The 20,569-nt window shown below is 41.6% G+C and overlaps 1 protein-coding gene across 1 annotated transcript in view; it reads left to right on the forward strand.

Annotated features, from left to right (window-relative positions):
• Positions 1 to 6,087: 6,087 nt before the first annotated feature.
• LOC311122128 (receptor-type tyrosine-protein phosphatase zeta-like) overlaps positions 6,088 to 20,569 on the forward strand; it is a gene marked incomplete at its 5' end in the record, with an annotated part of 42,467 nt that continues 27,985 nt past the window's right edge. Inside the window, 7 exons of the mRNA XM_084196534.1 lie at positions 6,088 to 6,109; positions 6,219 to 6,290; positions 14,181 to 14,360; positions 14,833 to 14,984; positions 15,897 to 15,992; positions 18,621 to 18,687; positions 19,165 to 19,322. Coding sequence (XP_084052660.1) covers positions 6,088 to 6,109; positions 6,219 to 6,290; positions 14,181 to 14,360; positions 14,833 to 14,984; positions 15,897 to 15,992; positions 18,621 to 18,687; positions 19,165 to 19,322 — 747 coding nt within the window. The remainder of the gene's footprint in view (positions 6,110 to 6,218; positions 6,291 to 14,180; positions 14,361 to 14,832; positions 14,985 to 15,896; positions 15,993 to 18,620; positions 18,688 to 19,164; positions 19,323 to 20,569) is intronic.

A 20,569-nucleotide genomic window follows, 5' to 3' on the forward strand; every position in this document is an offset into this window, starting at 1 on the left:
TCATACAACGTTACAACAGGAAATTGAAACCTGGTGTCTGGACATAGGCTATGAGGCTAACCCCTTGGTGAAATAAAAACCTCTGTTGATTGAGTGAAACCGAACCGGGGGCCATTCAGACAGGGTCAGGCAATCAAGGAGACAACTCGACAAGACAATGGCACAAGAAGTACCTGTCTGGGAGTGTAGCTCTCAGTTACTTGGCATGACCTCTTGTGATAACTACATGAGATGGTAGCACTGTACAAGCCATGTAAAATAAATGTGCACTGTCAAATGTCCTTTTTAGTTCCTTGAATATTTTCACTCAATACATTTTTGAAAGATATTCAATGTTGGTCGAGACAATTGTAGTTTCCATTCGTAACCACCACAAATGTAGGCGCTGGGCCACAATGAGTTAAGCACCCCAGATTGTAATTTAAGGAAAGCTTCTTGTTCCCTTTCAGTCACAGGTGCACCACTGATCCTTAAAGAGGAAAGGTAATGCCATTCATCATGGTCATGGACGATCACCAGACAAAGCAAGACGAGCCCAGATTGTAATCCTCTGTTGATGCTAAATAGGGATATATTCATGGTGCCCTTGACCTCACACACATGCAAACACAACACATACACAAATGCACATGTACAACACACACAAACACATACGTAGTCAAGCAGACATGCATGTATGCACACACACACACAGTGTAATATAATGAAGCCTATTGAATGAACCGGTGCTGGAAATGGACAGGTGTTTCATGTCATGAGTAGAAAACATCATTGCCGGCTAGCGTTCCATTCTGTATGGTCTCAGTATGGTGCATCAGAAGGTCAGACAAGGGAGACAGGGACACTGAGGATGTATCTCAATAATCATAAAAGGCTTCCTCTCCTTGTACCATTCCCTCATCTGCACTGAACGGAAAGAATAGGACTGGTGAAAGCCAAATACTCTTGTAGGCAATCATATCTCTCGGATCAGCGAGGGAGAGGAGAGGAGGATAGGAAGCCCTTGTAGAGATGTCCCTGTCTTGGAAAGAGACGCGTTGGTTTAAGGCCAAAGAAGACAAAGTTTTGTGTGTGAGTGAGTGAACTTCCAGCCCTTGACCTTTTAACAAGGGGTCACGACCCTTGGCTGACCCCAGTGTTAGACGGCACAGACCAGTGAAGTCCAACAATGTGAGGAAGACCACAAGATAGAGGTGAGAATGAAGAGAATGAGAAAAGGGGAAAAAGAGATCTATTTATCACTTCTAGTTTCCTAATAATTATTTTAGTAGTTGCGGGACTATATCCCTTTGCACCTTTTAGATGATATCCTCAATGACTATCTAAACCAGCTCAGTATACAACACGTAGCGAAGGCTATGCAGCGGCATTCTTTGAACTCCCCAGAAGAGTTACTGGTATACTGCTTTGGGAAGATTGTGAGAAAAGTGGACTTTTGCTTGGTCGAAGACATTTAATCCAGGATTAGACAAATAAATTATATCCCAGGCAAACATGAAAACAGCCCAGCAGAGCATGAGGCCCCATCCTCATCTTCTTCCAACCAGAGTCAAGTCAGGTCAAGATTTGGACATGGTTTAAGACCCTTTTCACAATATTGTGCCAACCCGAACCATACTGTGTAGACTCTTTTTACATTGACCCTTCCAGCACGTTTCCAGTACTGATGGAATTTGGGGCCTATGCATTTGTAAGTGAATTTGTTTTTTATAAAGGAAAACAAGCTTCTTTCATCCCCCAGATGACAATCTTTTGTAGACAAAATGCTCAACTATGGAGGAATGCTGTTTAAAGGTTGGACATGTTTGGAAAGGTCAAACCGGTACTCCAACCCTCTCTTCTATTCAGTTCCTCCTGCTTTCGAACAGCACCTTTCGTGCACATTCACAGTGATGTTCCCAAAACGTTTGGTGCTACTTCAGTCGCTCTGCGTGGGTCCCTCATGTCCACGCTTTTTGAAAACCTTTGGAGTTATTAACGTTGCGGAAATGTAGCAAATTCCCCATTCTTGGACATCACTTGGTTTCAAGAACATTTGGTGTAATCGGTTTCCCTATGCTTTAGTGAGCAGGTGCTTTGTGCAAGCTATGCTAATGAGGCATGTTGGTTCTGACAGTAACTCTTCCGTAATGACCTGGCAGTGTAGCCCTGAGGGATCTGGCTCCAATTAATTATCCAGCAGGACTATTAGGGCATTATAATGATAAAATATCACCTCCTAATCATTCTGCAGCACTGGTACAGCAAAATGCAAGTATAATTATGTCTGCTGGTGAGGTGTGTGTGTGCTTGCGTGCATGTATGGATGGTTTTCTAGAGACAAGTAAACAAACACGCATGGATATATTCCACAGACAACCCCCAGAATGCATTATGTTAATGGCTGAATTTAAAATGTATTAAATTGAGATGTTTTGTCACTGGCCTACACACAATACCCCATAATGTCAAAGTGGAATTATGTTTTTAGAAATTGTTATACATTTAAAGAAAATGAAAAGCTGAAATGTCATGAATCAATAAGTATTCAACCCCTTCGTTATGGCAAGCCTAAATAAGTTCAGGAGTAAAAATGTGCTTAACAAGTCACATAATAATTTGCATGGACTCACTCTGTGTGCAATAATAGTGTTGAACCCTTTGACACGTACGATCACATATTGTGATCATTGTTGACTAGTACCATCACAAATATGTGATTGGAACAGAAGCAACAGAACGTATGATGCAACAAACGCGTCTAAACAGCATTGTTGTCTGAAAAGCATCTTAACAATGTTTTGTACTGCTGGGAAATAAAGGTCTTCACAACGTTATTCCTCAATTTCACCTTTTATTGTAAAAGATAAATGCGAACTTCATCATCCAAACATCACACGGAACACTGCCAAACCAGTCTAAATAACAGGTTGTGCTGACAAAAAAACAAAACATAAGTTAGCGACCTAACAGCTAGACTTGTTTACAATGTACCTCATCTCTGGTGAGCACAAGTGAGAAATGTAATATTGTTTAGAAAAGAGATGGGTGTCAGATAAGATAACAGCAGCTAAATTCTTTATGATGGTTTATGTTTGACAAGCGAAAACTCTCTAATCCCAGAATGTCATTCACTATAAGACGCACATAAACAAAGTCAAAGTCAAAGATGGCTGCGCCCATTGCCTGAAAAATATTAACTTAGTTTGGCCACTTTTCAGCATATTACAAATCTTCAATGTACTTGTTACAGTGTATACAAGAACTGGAGCACATGACTTGACAAGTCGTTTACAGTTTTTGACAAATCACAAAGCAAATCAAGTGTTATCACCTCACAGATCATCACCCCAAATACAAGCCTACTGCCTAGCCTAACTGTAGTGTGAAAGCTAAACAGGGATGAAACCATGTTAGGGGGGTTTGGCCATTATTATTATTATTATGTTGTTTTTTTGTCCATGGGGGATAGATATTGGGGAAGGTATCATGGGGGGATATGATGAAGGAAATATTAATATGATGGGGGAGTTATCAATAAATGGGGGGCAAACACAGGAGAAGTTTATACGCTAAATACAAATAAAACCCCTGGAAAGGGGGGTCTGAGCTGGCAACCCTGATGTACCATAGTTACAATCTGATGCCATGTTGAAAACAACTGGGAACTGGGAACTGGGAACTCGGAAATCTCCGACTTCCACTTCAGTGTGTTCAAGACAACTGGGAACTCTGAAAAAAACGAGCTCTGCTTGGGGAAAATAATTTTGAACGGTCATCCAACTCGGAATTTCAACTTGGGAACTCTGAACTCTTTCTAGAGCTCCGACCTTCCGAACTGAAGATCACTGACGTCATGATTTGAGTTCCCAGTTGTCTTGAAAGCACCATAAGTCAATCGAGTGAACTATCCCTTGTTATAACATCTTGGGTCTGACAGACGTTTACGTGACACCCAGAATGCATTGTATGATGTCAACAAACATGGCGCCACACATAGCTGGAAAATAGCTTAGCATTAGCTCATCATAATCAGTACAACCTTCAAAAAAGTATTTTACACACATCATATGTGTCGATTACGATCTATGCAAGAATCAGAATGCATTATTTGTCACCAGTACTTGAAAACATGTGAATAAAACAGTAAATACATTATGCTCCATACATACATACGCTATGCTACAGTAGAAATGACAACACAATATACAGAAAATAAGGCACTTACTTTGATAGGAACGCACACATGTCCAAAGTTATTATTTGTAAGGAAAACAGCAATGAAGGCAATGCGAGCAACAGCCAGAAAATGTGCCAGGGAGACGGCCATTTTTGATCTGGGTGAACACTGGGGAAGTGCTTGGGCTCTCCTTGAAGAGAGAAGTTTGTCCGGCTTAGTAAAGCCTCAAACATAAATTGTCCGCAACAGTGAAATGGGCTCCTTCTTATGTGAATTAATGAGGAGGTTGAACGCACCTCAATTCACACTGTTGTTAGAAAATAAAACTTGTTCGAAAATAATTTGAATTTGCCAAGTTGAAACATATCCTATAGATAATTAGCAGGCAGCATGTCTTGGTTTGAGGGAAGCGATGGTTAACTGTCTTGTTGCGTAACAATCTCATTTTGGAACAATGAGTGCATTGTGACATCACGCGCATAAGAAAACTCACATTGGGGCCGACCGTTAGAGATATTTGGAACTCATGCATGAAAAGGTTAACATGATTTTTGAATGAATACCTCATCTCTGTACCCCACACATACAATTATCTGTAAGGTCCCTCAGTCGAGCAGTGAATTTCAAACACAGATTCAACCACAAAGACCAGGGAGGTTTTATAATGCCTCGCAAAGAAGGGCACCTATTGGTAAATGGGTAAAAAAACATTGAATATCCCTTTGAGCATGGTGAAGTTATTAATTACACTTTGGATGGTGTATCAATACAGCCAGTCACTACAAAGATACAGGCGTCCTTCCTAACTCAGTTGCCGGAGAGGAAGGAAACCGCTTAGGGATTTCACCATGAGGCCAACGGTGACTTTAAAACAGTTACAGAGTTTAATGGCTGTGATAGGAGAAAACTGAGGATGGATCAACAACATTGTAGTTACTCCACAATATTAACCTAAATGACAGAGTGAAAAGAAGGAAGCCTGTACAGAATACAAATATTCAAAAACATGCATCCTGTTTGCAATAAGGCACTAAAGTAAAACTGCAAAAAATGTGGCAAGAAATTAACTTTATGTCCTGAATACAAAGAGTTATGTTTGGGTCAAATCCAACACAACACATCACTGTGTACCACTCTTTATATTTTCAAGCATGGTGATGTCTGCATCATGTTATGGGTATGCTTGTCATCGGCAAGGACTAAAGAGTATAAAAAATAACTGAATAGAGCTAAGCACAGGCAAAATCCTAGAGGAAAATCTGGTTCAGTCTGCTTTACAACAGACACGGAGACAAATTCACCTTTCAGCAGGACAATAACCTAAAACACAAGGCCAAATATACACTGGAGTTGCTTACCAAGACGTCATTGAATGTTACTGAGTGGCCTAGTTACAGTTTTAACTTAAATTGGCTTGAAAATATATGGCAAGACTTAAAAATGTCTGTCTAGCAATGATCAACAACCAATTTGAAGAATTTTTATAAGTGTGTTTTATTTTTACAAATGTTAGAATTTTTCTTCCACTTTGACATTACAGAGTTTTTTGTGTAGATCTTTGACAAGAAATTACAATTAAATCAATTTTAATCCTACCTTGTAACACAACAAAATGTGGAATAAGTCAAGGGGTGTGAATACCTTCTGAAGGCACTGTAAATCTTACTCATTATTCTCAAAATGGAGCAAATGTCTTCAGATGGAAAAGATAACAGATTGTTTTTATTGTATAATCTCAGACCTCCCTCTTTTGCTGATATTATCTCATATATAACTCTAAATGAGTGGTTCTCAATGTTGCACTGCACATAATGGCCTATATGCAATATTGTTATGTGTAATAACACATTATTCTTTGTTTTTTTGCCATGATCTTTTGGAATGAGGGTATCGTGAGTTGATCTCAAATAAAAACAGACTAACTCAGGATGATTGAGAGGCTGTGTGAACGTATAATAATGCTGGTGCCATGATGACAATAATCCAGGCTGATTTAATGAAATGACATACTTGGACATAAACAGAGCTGTTTTTGAGAACTATTTTCTTTCTGTTGCAGCTGAACTGGTGCAAGGATACGGATACCGGGCCCAGCGCAAATTCTCAGAAGACATCGACTGGTCCTATGCGGGTGAGTGTGGAATGGACCATATGAGCTTGGTTACATTTTCAATGTCTATCTCAGTGGGATACATTGGGATAAATTATTGATATATTGAAGTTAAGTGATTTTGGTGCATTGTAATACCAAAGACCAGTTGAAGTGTTACCTTGTATATTGAATGGGTTCCTTAGCCATGAATCCACAGGTGGTCAGGAGTGGAGTGGCACTCTGGTGGAGATAAGACTTTGATGTCTGCTGGACTGCCACGCTGTGTCCTCAAAGCTCCTCTTATGATGTGTGTGTGTGTGTTGGTGTGTGTGTGTGTGTGTGTGTGTTGGTGTGTGAGTGTGTTGGTGTGTCGGTGTGTATGTGTGTATGCGTGCGTCCACGGCTGTGCGGGTGCGCAGGCACACAGTGAGTGAGTATGTGATTGATAAGTAGTGTGCTTCAAAGAGATTACTGGGATATGCTAGTATTTTGAGCTGGTAGTGACAGACAATATCAGACTTGCAGTCATAGACTACTAGTTGCTTGTGACTTGAATACTGTGTGTGTGCGTGAGTAATGCAATAACAGATAACCACAGAGATTGTCTAGTCTGTGCATGTGTAAAATATCAGAAGGGATTAACTTATGTCTTTATCTGTTTGACTCATCCTTAAACTGAGCTGTTATGGCTTCCAATAAACCTATTAGACTATACTGGTCTTGCCTAGTGACTGGTTAGAGAAGAATGGAGTAGCCTAGTCACAAAGCTTGTTCTCCTCACAAAGCTTGTACCCTGGAGTAGACTGGGATTTACTTAGGAATGGCCACTCCTGGCATCTCTATATCAGCCATTATTTGAGAGGAAGCACAAGGATGTGTGTGTGGCAGACATCTAAAGAGTAGGCCATTTGCAGAATATACTCACCAGCAATAATATTTTTTCTAAGTGTCTACAATGCAGGTCATAATGAATAGCTTGGTTTCATTCATGTCTTCTGAAACGGGGATGCCAAAGAGACCTGGGAATTAATGTCCTATTTGAAAATATAATTTGATAAAACATTCATGCATTCTCTCCCCTTCTCTTGAAGATCATCTGAACCCATTCCAATTTTCCCCCTTGGTCTCATTTTGAGATTTGCATTTGAATACGTATTCCCTTAGAAATTAATTTGATCTTCATGAATTCTCCTGACGTTTGGCAAAGTGGTTTGGTATTGTGTGTGGAGAGAGATCAACCAGGAAATGGATTGGTAATCATTGGGGGTCATTTGGGGCCTTGTTCCAATAGTAAATGGCATGGCCTTCTCTCTCCCCTTTACTCTATGACCACTGACAAGTTTCAACTGAAATGTTTTCAATGAAGAATTGGCCTATGCTTGGGTTATCAGGTGGGGAGATGAGAAAGGAAGACCTATTTACACTAAAGTTCAAGTTCAGGTCAGAATATGGCCCGCAATCTCTTTTCAACTAATGTTGACAACATCCAAATATGCACAATATTGTAACTGTCACGCCCTGATTCAGGGGACTCTTATATGTTGAGTCAGGGTGTGGATATTCTATGTTGTATTTTCTATGTTTGTGTTCTGGTATGTTTAGATCTATGTTGGTCGGTGTGGTTCCCAATCAGAGGCAGCTGTCGCTCGTTGTCTCTGATTGGGGATCATACTTAGGCAGCCTATGGGCACTAGTTAGTTGTGGGATCTTGTTCCGTGTTGGAGGCTTGTATTGTGGTTAGCCTTAGGACTTCACGTTTGGTTTGTTGTTTTGTCGTGTGTTTATCAGTTAATAAACATGTACGCATTTCACGCTGCGCCTTGGTCTGACCCGTCCTTGAACGAACGTGACAGTCACACATGCTGTTAAACTGTGCAAGAGCTATAGTGTGTTGGTGTAGCCTTATTTGACAGTGACAAATTGTCAAAGAGGTTTATACACACACACACACATACACATACACACATACACACATACACATTCACACACAAAAAACACCCCTGTTCACACACACACACAACACTAGGGACTCTCTTCTCAGGAACTAAGCTTTATTTATTTTTTTAGCCATGGAGAATTCCCTGGTGGTGAGAGAATTCCCTGTGTTAGGCTCTGGGACCCATATTTGGAAAGTAGGGCACATTCAGCTCCTGGTTTGGAGCGGCTGTTTAGCCTAGCTTGTCTGATCTGTGTTAGATGAGACATGACATGGGTAATGACTAGCCAATACGGCATAGACTGTATGATGTGTAGCAAACGTGTGTATTTCTATTCAATTCAACATTGACTTTGATACAGTTTATATTATTAGCATGGTTATATTTTGTACAGTTGCCAAACAGTCAGTAATACAGCATATTCTACTAAATAGATGCATAATTTGGCATGGAAATGTACTATGAATATTTACTATGACCCTCAGGCAGTAGCACACAATAATCACCCCCCATTCCCCCCATCTCTCTGTCAATCTTTGCTTTCACTAGACATGACAAGAAAAAAATATATTATCTTTCCCCCCTTGCACCCCTCTCTACCCATTTACATTTACATTTTAGTCATTTAGCAGACGCTCTTATCCAGAGCGACTTACACCTCTTGCTATCGTTGTGTTCTCCTCTCTTCCCTCTCACCTCTCTCTCTCTCTCTCTCTCTCTCTCTCTCTCTCTCTCTCTCTCTCTCTCTCTCTCTCTCTCTCCCTCTTCTTCTCACTGTCTAGTCTACCCCAACCCCTCTCTAAACACTCTCTCTCCCTCTTCTTCTCACTGTCTAGTCTACCCCAACCCCTCTCTCAACACTCTCTCTCCCTCTTCTTCTCACTGTCTAGTCTACCCCACCCCCTTCTAAACACTCTCTCTCCCTCTTCTTCTCACTGTCTAGTCTACCCCACCCCCTTCTAAACACTCTCTCTCCCTCTTCTTCTCACTGTCTAGTCTACCCCAACCCCTTCTAAACACTCTCTCTCCCTCTTCCCTTTGCTCCCTCTCTCTCTCTTTACCACACAGCCTTCCCATACCGGTCGGCGTCACAACAAACTGAATCTGGGTGACAATTGGGAGACTGGCACAACAATGGGGACATTATTGGGTCAGGGCACAGACAAGTGGGCACAGTCAGCCAGATGGGGGGACACCCTGCATTCCGACTGCCAATGCCACCCTAAACATGCCCCTGTCCCTCCCCCACTTCCCTGTCCTCGATAACCTCCCCCGTCTATAGGCCTATTGCATAACTAGCATCAACAGAGAAACAGCCCTGGTCCAATGGCCCAATGGCTACCCTGTGCTTGAGGAAGTTTTTGTTGGAGGCTTGAAGATATATTAGAAATAGAAAAGCAGTTGAGAGAGATCAATGTTCAGATAAACTTGTTCATTCCAGGTCTATCTCATGAAGCTGGTTGAGAGAATGCCAAGAGTATGAAAAGCTGTCATCAAGGCAAAGGGTGGCTATTTGAAGAATCTCAAATATTAAATATATTTTGTGTTGTTTAACTTACTACATGATTCCATATGTGTTATTTCATAGTTTTTATGTATTCACTAGTATTCTACAATGTAAAAAATAGTGGGGAAAAAATGAAAAACCCTTGAATCAGTAGGTGTGTCCAAACTTTTGACTGGTAGTGTATGTAAATAAGATATTTCTGTATACAAGTGTCTGGAACTCTATTTTTAGGGATTCGACACCATTATTCCATGAATAATTCCATAATTTGGTGTTTTGTTGATGGTGGTGGAAAACACTGTCTCAGGTGCCACTAGAAAAAAAGTGTTTGTTTTTTACAAATCCATACTTGGAGTCAAAGTATAATATTGCGATATGTAACTGTATCTATTTTATGAAATCGGCTGAATGCAACGAATGAAGCTAAGCAAAGCAGCGCTGACCCTGTCCATTACAGTTTTTTTCAATTGTTTAAGCACAATTTTGAAAACAGGGCCCGGTTTGTCAAAACACTACATACAATTAGCACAACCCTACACCAAAGTAGCACAACACTTCAGATCTTTTGCAAAATGGAACACTTTTGTCAAAACTATGCACAACTTCATAAAAACAATATTTTGTTACCATACGAAACACACACATTTCATATGACTTCAATCTTTTTGAACCAGTTACACACTGCTTTTGCTAACCTAAAACACCTTTAGCAAGTCTAATTCTCAATGATTAGAGTACTGTAAATGAAGTACACAGAGAAAGTGCAACTATACAAACACTACACAAGACCAATGCTGCAGACTGAGGAAAATATCATTTATTTCTCTCCATATACCCAAATCAGTCAACATGTCAACATGGAGAATCACAACAAAACATGTCCCAGTTTTCATGCTACTACAGTAGTGTGCATAACACTGTTAGCTCAGCAAACAACAGACAAACGTAAAATACTGTATCCAGTACAGTTTACAATTACAGTAAATAACAACAACAAACATAACAAATAATCTGAAAAAACTGACAATATTGTACAGAAAATACTACAGTAAACATACTATACATTATCCCTTCGCTTAGCTGGATCTGGCCAGAGAATTTCATCAACATCACAAGCAATATCCTCATTAGCAAGACAACGCGGGAACAACCGTCTTGAATGTCGAATCCATCCTGCGGCGTCGACTTGGTCACAGGCATCCTCCATGGCCTGAATGAGGGGTACCTGAGCCTGGGGCTGGAGATCGTAAACCTTCCACCGCCATGCAGAGAAAAACTCTTCGATAGGGTTTAGAAACGGAGAGTATGGTGGAAGGTATAGTACTGTCAACTGTGGATGGTGTTGAAACCAGTTCTGGACCAAAGCAGAGCGGTGGAATGACACATTGTCCCAGATGACAGTGTATTGCATCTGGTGCATTTCATTTTTTTCATTACCTGCTGTGACGATGTGGTGCAATCGGTCCAAAAATGTGAGAATGTGAGGTGTGTTGTTAGGGCCCATTTTGGCATGACGGAGGAGAACCCCATGCTGTGAAATGGCAGCGCAAAGGGTGATGTTACCCCCACGTTGCCCTGGGACATTGATTATAGCCCTGTGGCCAATGATATTTCTGCCTCTCCTTCTTGCTTTTGTGAGGTTGAACCCTGCCTCATCAATATATATGAATTCATGCAGGATTTCCTCAGCATCCATCTGCAAAACTCTCTGAAATACAGTGAAAGACAAGATTGTGTAGTTCAGGATAGGTCTAGTATACAGTCAATGTAATAAAGTCATGTGTGCAGTATGCAACATCACAGTGCTAAAGTGAACAATACAAACCTCCACATACTCATGCCGCAGCCGTTTGACCCTCTCTGAATTCCGCTCAAAAGGCACTCGATAAAGTTGTTTCATTTGAACCTGATGTCTTTTCAGGATGCGTGCCAGTGTTGACTGAGATACCTGATGGACATTATTGAAAATGGCATGGTCACCGATAACGTTGGCTTGTAGTTCTCTGAGCCTGATAGCATTATTGGCCAAAACCATGTTTATTATCTCTCTCTCTTGTTCTTGCGTGAATATGGGCCCCCTTCCTCCTTGTCATTCCTGACCCTCAATCCTATGTAGAGAATAATACATGTAACTTACTGTACAATGTCACAGGAAGGGGTATCACAAGTGCTGATATGGTGCATACAATAAGCGGCTGATTACTGTAACTGTAGACAGATCTTTTACCTGTTTTCCTGTCAAAGTCCTTATGACAGATGCCACTGTATGTCTGCTAAGATTTGGCTGAACTTTCAGTCCAGCCTCCCTCAGCGTCAATCCGTGGTTCACAACATGGTCCACTAGTGTTGCACGAATGTCATTTGATAAGTTTGGTGCTCTTCTTCTTTGTGCACGTTCTCCTCCTGCTTCAGGTCTTCCTCGACCTCTGGCTCGGCCTCTGCCTCTTCCTCTACCTCCTTCTCCTCCTCTGTGTACTCCTCCTCTCACCCACTCTTCTTCTGACTCCTTCCATTTTGGTTGAAGGCAGGTGAACCTACCTGCTGCATTTTTATAGTGCTTAAACCTGATTGGTGTGTCTACAATTTAGCAATCATGTGTTTGTGCACCTGATGGCTGTGTTTAACAGATTGGCTCATAGGTGTGGTAATTTGACAGTCAGTGCTTTGGAATTGCAAGGAAGTGACATCATGATATACTTCTGTGTCTGATGTATACAAGTGTGTTTAGTGTTTTGCAAATCACTGTGTGTAATGTTTTGCAAATAGTGTGAAGCTGACAATGTGCTTACAGTTGTGCAAATCTAGCCTTGTGTTTTGCTCCTTGAGTGTAAGGTTTTGCTAATTGTGGGAAAAGTTTAATTTTACTGTGTAAGCAATCGTAAAAAACTGTAACAGTGACTGGAATCAGGAACAGCCGCACGCGTCAGCGATTTGAATGGATGGAAAGGAAAGCATGAAAACCCAGGTGCCTTTCCTGAGGTTTTGATGCAGTTTTAGCAAATGTTGAGATTTTGAGCATAAAAACCACCAGAACCATTGAGAAAAAACATTAGATAACAAAAAACAATGATTTTTTTTTTTATGTGGCTTTTCATAATAGCTTTTTCTTATACAATTATCACAGGGTAAGGACTGCCTACCCTGAGTGTACGACACTGGCACGCACACACACACACACACACCAGCAGTTACAATTGCCCACAACAGACAGATGATGAAGAATATACTGTTGCATCATATCCTCTCTGCTGTGTGTGTGCAGCCATTGACATGCTAATGAGCTGACCCAGAACCCAGAATGACCTCATTCAGCCTCATTGTCCTCTGGCTCAGATGGTTCTCGACAGTATGTGGACCCCAGGACTAAAATTCAGTTAGAAAAGGAAATTGTAACGAGTAGTAGTAGTGTGTGTGTGTGTGTGTGTGTGTGTGTGTGTCTGTGTGTGTGTGTGTGTGTGTGTGTGTGTGTGTGTGTGTGTGTGTCTGTGTCTGTGTCTGTGTCTGTGTCTGTCTGTGTGTGTGTGTGTGTGTGTGTGTGTGTGTGTGTGTGTGTGTGTGTGTGTGTGTGTGTGTGTGTGTGTGTGTGTGCGTGTGCGTGTGTGCGTGTGTGCGATTACATGCTCACAGTATATAGCCTAAGCAATGCATCCCAAATCTATCTGGTGGAAACTTCAAGACAAGTTAAATAAACACTACCCATACTCATGTCATTGATGTGTGGGTGAGCGTGTGGGTGCTGTGTTTTAGCCAGCATTTGTTGTTGTCTATGTCATGTGAGACAGGTGTCGGCTAAAACAGAAACAGACTGGCAACCAGGTTTGACAGGATGAGTTAGGTTACAGGAGAAGCAATTAAACAAAACTCAGGAAGGCAATTTAGGCCTCCCATGCAACCAATACACTGAAAATGATACTACGAGCCCCTTAGTTGACTCCAGTTAAACTGGAAAATGTACAGCAATTAATGAGCAGGAGCAGTTGTTGAACGAAAGCATGACATTAAATTGTTCTATCGTGTGGAATAGGCACGTCAGCTCTCTGCACAGCCCCATATCAACCCTTTGCCCCAAGCAATTCATGTAGATTGAACTTGATTCAACTACTCAACATATCACCCAACCCATGATTACTTGAATCAGGTATTAGTGCTGGGATAAAGTTTTTATATATATCACACCCTGGGGACCTTGAGAAATTTCACAGTTCTGCATGTTACACCCCAGTGAAATCCCGTCAAAGCAGACACACCTGAAGGTGATTAGCTCGTTAGCTCCCCGAAGGAGCACACCTGCAACCAGTTGGTCACTAATTAGAGAGGAAGAAACCAAAGTACACTTCCGAAACAGAGAAAACAACTGAGTTGTGTTTTAAAATGGAAAACAGCATTGTACAATTTTTGGGCAAATGAATGTAGCTGACGCACCAACAATATGTTGGCTATCTATCTCTACCATGCATTAAACACATTTCAACTGTCTCTTGGCAGGGACTCTAAACCAGAACAACTGGGCCAAGAAGTACCCATCATGTAACAATGCCAGACAGTCGCCCATCAACATCGAGGAGGAGCTGACACAGGTCAAAGTTCAGTTCCAAAAGCTGAGGTTTGAGGGCTGGGAGGAGGCGACGTCTGATAGGACCACCATCAAGAACGACGGCAAGACAGGTATGCGCTCTCACGTCACTCAGTCTCACAATAAAAACAGCATTACAGCAGCCAGTAATGAAACTGTAAAGCTACAGTAATACAGTAAAACAGGCCTATCTGCAATCAGCCATTCAGTCAGCTATTCAGGATCCACTGCCTGTGGGTAGAAACTGTCTCAGAGCCTTATGGTCTGGGTTTTAATACTACAGTGTCGTAGTAGAAGGAGGAAGTGTAGAAGAAGAAAGAAGAGGGGAAAGAGGAATGCAATACAATGTGATGATGTGGAAATTATTATATATTGTTAGCTACTGAAAGACTGGGCATTGTTGTAGTGTATACTTATGGCACTTTTAAAGCTGAGGGATGTTTGTGTACGTGACTTTTTGTGTTTTCCATTGGCAAGCTTCAGGCCACATCAATATAGTGTATGTGAGTGTATGTGTGTGTTGTTTGATGGGGTCAACTAACACCCTGTGTGTGTTCTCTCCAGTGGCGGTGAACCCAGAGGGGGACTTCTATGTGAGTGGAGGGGGGCTGAGGGGCAGGTTTAAGGTGGGGAGAATCACCTTCCACTGGGGCCGCTGTAACGCCTCCTCAGAGGGCTCTGAACACAGCCTCAATGGGGTGAAGTACCCCCTGGAGGTAAGACCTGACATTCGCCCATTATAACATCACTATGACAGAGTATAACCTTGTTATAACCTCCATATGACAGAGTATGACTTCATTGTAACCTCCCAAGTAGGGCAGTATGGCCAAAATATCTTGGCACAATATCTTTCACATTTTTGACTGATTGGCTGTATTTTACAGTATTTATTCATTTGACACGTACCAACACAAGGGTGTGATCATTCTACAGTGGTCCCTGCAGTGTACGCTTAAACCGAAAAAGTGCTTGTGCTCTCTTCGAAGAGAGATTGTCCGGCTCAGTAAAGCCTCAAACATAAATTGTCCGCAATGGTGAAATGGGCTACTTCTATGTGAATTAATGAGGAGGCGGAACACAACTTAATTCAAACTGTTGTTAGAAAATAAAAACGAATCTGAAATTGACAAATTGAAACAAATCCTATAGATAATTAGCAGGCAGTGTGCCTTGGTTTGAGGGCAGCATGGTTTAACTGTCCTGTTGCATAACAATCACATTTTGGAACAGTGAGTGCATTCTGACATCACACGCATAAAAAAACTCACGCTGGGGCGACCGTTACAGGTATTTGGAACTCACACTTGAAAAGGTTACGTTTCTGAAGAGTTCTAAATATGTTTTATGCGTTGTACATGACCGTAGGAATTCTAAGTGGTTTTAATTGTCTTTCTCCATTCTGATTGTTTTATACTCAACCAAACTAGGAAAAAACTGACAGTGAAGTAATCCAATTTGTTTAGCATTGTATCAAAATATTGCTATAGACAGTATTGTTAAAATCCAAACCGGTATGTGGATCCATACCGGTATACCTTAAAATACGATATATCACTCAGCCCTACTCCCAAGGACAGTACAAGGGATATCAACCATCTCCTGTACCTTGTATCTGTCTGTTCCAGATGCAGATCTACTGTTATGAAGCGCATCGCTTTGAGTCCTTAGACCATGCCATCAAGGACGGGGGCAGGATCACAGCTCTCTCTGTGCTGTTTGAGGTGGGCATGAGTGTGTGGTCATTTTCTGAGTGTGTCTGTATCAGTGGTGTAAAGTACTTAAGTAAAAATACTAATAAGCACTACTTAAGTAGTTTTTTGGGGTATCTGTACTTTACTTTACTACTTATTTTTTTGACTACTTTTACTTTTACTTCACTACATTCCTAAAGAAAATCATGTACTTTTTACTCCATACATTTTCCCTGACACGCAAAAGTACTCGTTACATTTTGAATGCTTAGCAGAACAGGAAGATGGTCCAATTCACACTTATCAAGAGAACATCCCTACTGCCTCTGATCTGGTGGACTCACTAAACACAAATACTTTGTTTGTAAATTATGTCTGAATGTTGAAGTGTGCCCCTGGCTATCCGTAAATAAATAAAAACTAGGAAATGGTGCTGTCTGGTTTGATTAAGCTGTGAGGGGAACGGCACCTCCTTACCTTCAGGCTCTGATCAGAACCTACACCCAAACGAGGGCACTATGATCATCCACCCCCTACCTCTACGGAAGCACAGTTCCCGCTCAGCCCAGTACTGCAAAGCTATTCGCTGCTCTGGCACCCCAATGGTGGAACAAGCTCCCCCATGACGCCAGGACAGCGGAGTCACTGACCACCTTCCGGAGACACTTGAAACCCTACCTCTTTAAGGAATACCTGGAATAGTATAAAAGTAATCCTTCCACCCCACTCCCCCATAAAAAAAAGTGGTTGTCCCACTGGCTATCATAAGTTGAATGCACCAATTTGTAAGTCGCTCTGGATAAGAGCGTCTGCTAAATGATGTAAATGTAAATGTAAAATTAATATAAGGAATTTGAAATGATTTATACTTTTACATTTACTTTCAAATTATATTTTAGCAATTACGTTTACTTTTGATACTTTTTTGATACTGATATATATTTAAAACCAAATACTTTTAGACTTTTACTCAAGTAGTATTTTATTGGGTAACTTTCACTTTTACTTGAGTCACTTTCTATTAAGGTATCTTTACTTTTACTCAAGTATGACAATGGGTACTTTTTCCACCACTGGTCTGTATGTTTTGACCTACTATGGCCATATAATGAATGTCTGGAGTATATGGAGTGTTAAGTGTAGCTCAAGCCAGAGGCTTTCCCCTGTGTGTGTGTGTGTGTGTGTGTGTGTGTGTGTGTGTGTGTGTGTGTGTGTGTGTGTGTGTGTGTGTGTGTGTGTGGTGTGGGTGTGGGTGGGTGTGTGTGTGAGTTCAGGTAGGTAGGTACTGTAGATTGGCGGGAGTGGGTGTTCTTGACAAGTATGTCATCTGTTGACACTGACAGGAAGCGGAGTGTGCCGATGCATTTGATTTTGTGTGGATGTGTGTGTGTGCGCGCGCGCGTGTGTTTGTGACCTGTGTCAAGAGTGTTTGGTGGATAATTTTGCATCCATACCAGCAACGCTTTTCATAGTCAATGAGGGATGACTTACTGTATCTACTTGACTAGTCTAAACAGTACCTTTACTGAATAAACAGCCTGGCAGTAACTGACAGTGTAGAATACCAGCAGGTCAATACCATGTGTGTGAGCGTGTGTTGAGGAGATTAAACCACACATGTTAGGCTACACTCCGCTGCCCACCTGGGAAATCAAAGGGGACAGGATAGTGGAACGGATTACCCACTACAGCATCAGACTGAGCAGAGATTAGACATGCTACATAGATGGTCAGCTGTGGAATATCAAGTCTTTAGCTATTAGCTTAACATCAGTGTTGGCTTTAGCTTAGCATCAGTGTTAGCTTCAGCTTAGCATCAGTGTTAGCTTCAGCTAAGCGGGTCACATCTTTAAAGGGGCATTCAGCAGTTGAAACAATAACAAAGTGGACTCATTTTACATTTACATTTTAGTCATTTAGCAGACGCTCTTATCCAGAGCGACTTACAGTTAGTGATTACATATTTTTTTTATACTGGCCCCCCGTCGGAATCGAACCCACAACCCTGGCGTTGCAAACGCCATGCTCTATCAACTGAGCTACATCCCTGCCGGCCATTCCCTCCCCTACCCTAGACGACGCTGGGCCAATTGTGCGCCGCCCATGAGTCTCCCGGTCGCGGCCGGCTGCGACAGAGCCTGGATTCGAACCAGGATCTCTAGTGGCACAGTTAGCACTGCGATGCAGTGCCTTAGACCACTGCGCCACTCAGGAGCCCCTGTTTCAGTAAAAAGCTGAGGGATGGGGCTGGAGAAATGTAACCACTCTCAAATTCATAGACAAAGCTATGTATACAAGGACTGGCCATGCATTATATCAAGATTATAGTTTTAGCCATTATTATGAGGCTACATTGGGTTTATTTATATTTACTTTGTTTACAAACAATATAGTAAAACACGCTTATATTTTGGGTTCTGATTGGGTACGACAGTTGAACTAAGCTCATGAGGCCTTTATAAGTTATATTCTTCAAGAATCAATGGGTACATATAATTAATTTATGTCCTAAAATGGATGAAGCAACTGCAGATTGCCCCTTTAAAGCAGCCTAAGAAATGTAGGGATACAAAAAGGTAAGGGGGAGGAGATGAGTAGAGGAAGCCACTGTAGACTTTTGAGATGCCTGACTAACCTGCTGCCTTTCGCTCTTTACAGACGAGTGTCGAAGACAATGACAAATACATAGCCATTATCGATGGAATCAACAGTGTCAGCCGATTCGGTATGTCAACCTGGCTTAACCCTAATAACTCTAACCTCAACCAATCAACTTAAAAATATATATATAATAATCTGCTGTGAGCACAACCATAATTATCTCCCTTGCATTTCATTATCAATGTATTACTGCACAGCACTGTTCCTAAGTTTCAGTAAATGTTTGTTGTACAGAAGATAGTTAATGCTAATGGAGGTTGAAGTTTGCCATGCAGGTAGGCATTACAGAGTGCATCAACTCATTTTATGTCAATTCAAGGGCCACTATCCCCCACAATCATACACCCACTACCTCACTGTGCCATAATGTAACACCCAGGCATGCACGCATGCACAAACACACATACACACTTTTTTCTTTATGTTTACCCTCTATCGTTTATCCTCTATCGTTGTCTGTCATTCTCTCTTCCTTTTGATCTGTTCCTCTATTTCACTTTTGCTTCTCTGTCTGCCTTCCCTACACTTTCCCCCTCTCTAGGTAAGAGTGGGATGGTGGGTCCCTTCTCTCTCCGGGGCCTCCTGCCCAACTCCACAGAGAAGTACTTCATCTACAACGGCTCCCTCACCACCCCACCCTGCACTGAGACCGTGGAGTGGATCGTCTTCAAGAACACTGTGTCCATCTCCGACACGCAGGTGGGTCTGTGTGTGAGTGTGTGTGTACATCCATGTGCACGTGTGTGTGCCTGTGTGCATGTATGAAATCAGAGAGTGTGTGGAAATATTGTTTTTGTCAGTACAGAAGAAGAGAGCATGAGAGACAGAAAGAGAGAGAGGGAGAGTGGGAGCACCACCTTTTCTCACTGTTCATCCACTGTCTGTTGACAGCTGTCTTTTAGAGTGTGAATGGGTTGGGTGGGGCCTTAACATACACTGCTTCATCTGTATAGTAAAGGGCATTGCATAAGGTTATTTTCACAAGTCACTGCTAGTCTGTTTCATTATGCCAGCGCCTGTATCTTTTTGTTTTTGTGTCTGACTTTGTGCCAGTCCTTTGCTTTTGATTTATGTCTGTAATTGGTTGTGGCTCTCTGAGTGTGTGTGTGTGTGTGTGTGTGTGTGTGTGTGTGTGTGTGTGTGTGTGTGTGTGTGTGTGTGTGTGTGTGTGTGTGTGTGTGTGTGTGTGTGTGTGTGTCAGCACCATGCGTTTCAGTTTAAGCAGAGTAAAGGCCTCTGTGCCTTTATTTGTTTGATTTAATGACAGCTTGTGTATATCTGTCAATCACAAATCACAAATCCTTTTAAGTCTTTAACTGTTGACATCCTGTTGTCTGACACAAGCCTCACACACCCTTTTTCCATTTACACTGGCTTTCAGTCTGCCTATTTTCGGTTATGTATGGTATGGTAATGTCACGTCTCATGTTTCAAAACACTTTGAAAGGCCATTTTGGGAGAATTGTTCCTCTTGTGTAGCTTGGTAGCTTTTCAAACACTCCCTCAAGGCATATACTAGCTTTTATGTGATAGCATTACCATATTGCCAGTCGTGCATACAGCAGCCTATATATTCAAATGACATTATCCACATATTTGTTGTTTTGATAACACTTTACAATAACTAACTAATAACTATTCATGTGTAAGCATTTAAAAGCAGTTGATGCATTTACAGTGCATATGCAAAAGTATTTGTAAAAAATGTTACCATAAGAGCGCCATAATCATCATGAATACTACTGTGTGTTTCTAAACAACACCACACCTATCATTACATTTGTACATACCAATGGCTGTTACAGAGGTTGCCTGAGTCACGGTTTTGGCCCCTGGTCACACTCACAGCCACTGTGGTTGGAATGCTGTGTGAGTCAGAGGACCAGTGTTCTGTACAGTGTTACACAATCAACTGCAGAAGAGGTGTACAGTGCATTCGGAAAGTA

Source organism: Coregonus lavaretus (genome assembly GCF_964263955.1).
Source record: "Coregonus lavaretus genome assembly, contig: HAP1_SCAFFOLD_2193, whole genome shotgun sequence".
In the NCBI taxonomy this organism is placed as follows: Eukaryota; Metazoa; Chordata; class Actinopteri; order Salmoniformes; family Salmonidae; genus Coregonus; species Coregonus lavaretus.